The sequence below is a fragment of the Penaeus japonicus genome, unplaced genomic scaffold (assembly GCF_977035675.1).
Source record: "Penaeus japonicus unplaced genomic scaffold, GWHDUDI00000001_assembly GWHDUDI00000002, whole genome shotgun sequence".
Lineage (NCBI taxonomy): Eukaryota > Metazoa > Arthropoda > Malacostraca > Decapoda > Penaeidae > Penaeus > Penaeus japonicus.
The window spans coordinates 28,782,681-28,785,180 of NW_028234404.1; the positions used below are offsets into that span (position 1 = coordinate 28,782,681).

Genomic DNA, 2,500 nt, shown 5'->3' on the forward strand with positions numbered 1-2,500 from the left:
GTAGTAATAGGTGTATGATATAACACTAATAATAGGAATCTAGCATATATAATGATAATGGGGAGTCATAGTGTAGATGAAAACAAAATTGATAATGGCAATCCTAATTACCAAGATCTCAATAATGATAACAAAAATAATGAAACTTATGATAAGGAGGAAGATGTTCAAGATTCAAAAATAACATTATGATGAATAGGATAGTATCTTCTTCTTTGTCTTTCGGCTTATCCCTGTATCATGGGTCGCCACAGCGCGTCAATTTTCTCCATCTCTTTCTATCTTGTGTGTCCTCCTCCGCGGCACCTACTTGCATCATATCTTCGCTGATGTCCATAAAACGCCTTTTCGGTCTGCCTTTACGTCTCTTTCCTGGTGGTGCCATCTGCAGCATTCTTCGGCCAACGAAGTTCTCTTCCCTTCTCTTCAGGTGCCTAAACCATCTCAGCCTACACTATCTTAACTTCTCCCCAAGCCTTCTTGTAGCTAGCATGTCCCTCTGTCTCATTCCTTGTTCTGTTTTTCCGTGTAAGACCCAGAGTGAATCTCAACATTCGCATCTCTGCCACCTCCATCTTTGCCTCTTGTAACTTTGTTACTGCCACTGTCTCCATGCCATTGCTGATCTTACACACGTCCTATAGATTTTCCCCTTCACTCCTATTGACATGTTCCTGTCACACAAAATTCCCGTCACTTTTCTCCACCCATTTCAGCCTGCCTGTATTCTCCTTTTAACTTCAGCATTGCTAGATCCTTCACAGTCTACTGTCGAACCCAGATACTTAAATTCACTCACTTTCTTGATCTCTTTCCCTTGCATTTTAACTCTGCCATCTCCTTCCTTCTCATTTACACAGAGATTCTCAGTCTTCCTTCTGCTGACTTTCATGCCACGGTTCTCCAGGGCATGTCTCCACCCTTAAAGATCTTCCTCTACTTCTTCTCTTCTTTCCCTACATAGCGCAACGTCGTCTGCAAACATCATAGACCACGGCGCTTCTTTCCTAAGCCCATCAGTTAACTTCTCCATTATAACAGCAGACAAGAACGGGCTAAGGGCTAACCCCTGATGTAATCCAACTTCCAGCTTAAACCCTTCTGTGGTACGCACTGCACTTCTCACTGCTGTCATACACTCATTATCCATATCTTGCACCACCCTTACATACACTTCTGGTATCGATGACACCCGCATGCAGTGCCACAGTTCTTCCCTTTGTTACTCTATCATATGCCTTCTCCAGATCAATGAACACACAATCCAGTTGCTTTTGTCCCTCTCTGTACTTTTCCATCAACATTCGCAGTGCAAAGATGGCATCTGTGGTACTTCTCCCTGGCAAAAAGCAAAACTGTTCATCACAGATTCTGCAGCAGCTCCTTAGCCTTGTGTCTATCACTCTTTCCCACAACTTCATTGTATGACTCATTAGTTTGATGCCCCGGTAGTTACCGCAATCCTGTGCATCTCCTTTGTTCTTGTAAATGGGTATCAATGTGCTCTTTCTCCACTCATCTGGCATTCTCTCTCCTGCAAGGATTTTGTTGAATAGAGATGTCAAGTATCTAACCCCTGCTTTTTCTAGGCTTATCCATGCTTCCATAGGAATGTTATCTGGTCCTAAAGCTTTGCCTCTCTTCATCTTTTTCAGTGCTTTGTTTACTTCGTCCTGTGTTATTCCTGCTACCATTACTTCTGCCATCACCGCATTTTCCTCTCTCATTTCCCTGGGGTTTTCAACATTCATCAGGCCTTCAAAGTAGTCTTTCTATCTCTGCAGCACCTCCTCCTCGGTGGTCAACACTCTATCCTCAGCGTCCTTTATCAGCCTGATTTGTTGTACGTCCTTTGCTGCTCTATCCCTCTGCTTTGCCACTCTATACACCATGTTTTCCCCCTCTTTCGTATCCAGCTTTTCATATATCTCCTCACTTGCTTCTTTCTTTGCTATCGCTACTGCCACCTTTGCCTTGTTCTTCGCTTCCTTGTACAGAAACTTGTTTCTCAGATCTTTTCTTTTGTGCCACTCTTTCCATGCTTCTTTCTTTCTCGCAATAGCTTCCTGTACTTCTTCGTTCCACCACCATGTTTCCTTGTCCTCCTTCTTTTTCCCAGTTGTCACACCAAGCAATTCCTTTGCTGTTTCCCGCACTTGATTCTAGGTTCTACCTTCTTCAGCCTCATTTTCCTAATGACTACCTGGTGTTGTTTTGCCACACTTTCACCTGGAATGACCTTACAATCTCTGCCTTCCTTCAAATACATTCTGCGGCACAGGATGTAATCAATCTGAGTATGCCTGCCTCCACTTGTGCATGTGACCTTGTGTGACCTTACTGTAAAAGGTGTTTATCACAGCCATGTCTGTGCGATGGGCAAAGTCTACAATGGTTTGACCCTCATTATTACATGCACCATACCCATACTTTCCTTTCACTCTCTCGTCTCCACTGTTTCCCTCACCAACATGTCCGTTAAAATCCGCACCAATTATGA

The 2,500-nt window shown here is 43.5% G+C and overlaps 1 protein-coding gene across 1 annotated transcript in view; it reads right to left on the reverse strand.

Annotated features, from left to right (window-relative positions):
* Positions 1 to 2,500, reverse strand: part of LOC147472303 (uncharacterized) — a 16,119-nt gene that overhangs the window by 13,052 nt on the left and 567 nt on the right. The window contains exons 3-4 of the mRNA XM_086545233.1: positions 2,468 to 2,500; positions 2,129 to 2,340 (exon numbers count right to left, since the gene is read on the reverse strand). The exon at positions 2,468 to 2,500 is cut by the window's right edge and continues 82 nt beyond it. Of these exons, the coding sequence (XP_086401359.1) occupies positions 2,129 to 2,340; positions 2,468 to 2,500 (245 nt within the window). The remainder of the gene's footprint in view (positions 1 to 2,128; positions 2,341 to 2,467) is intronic.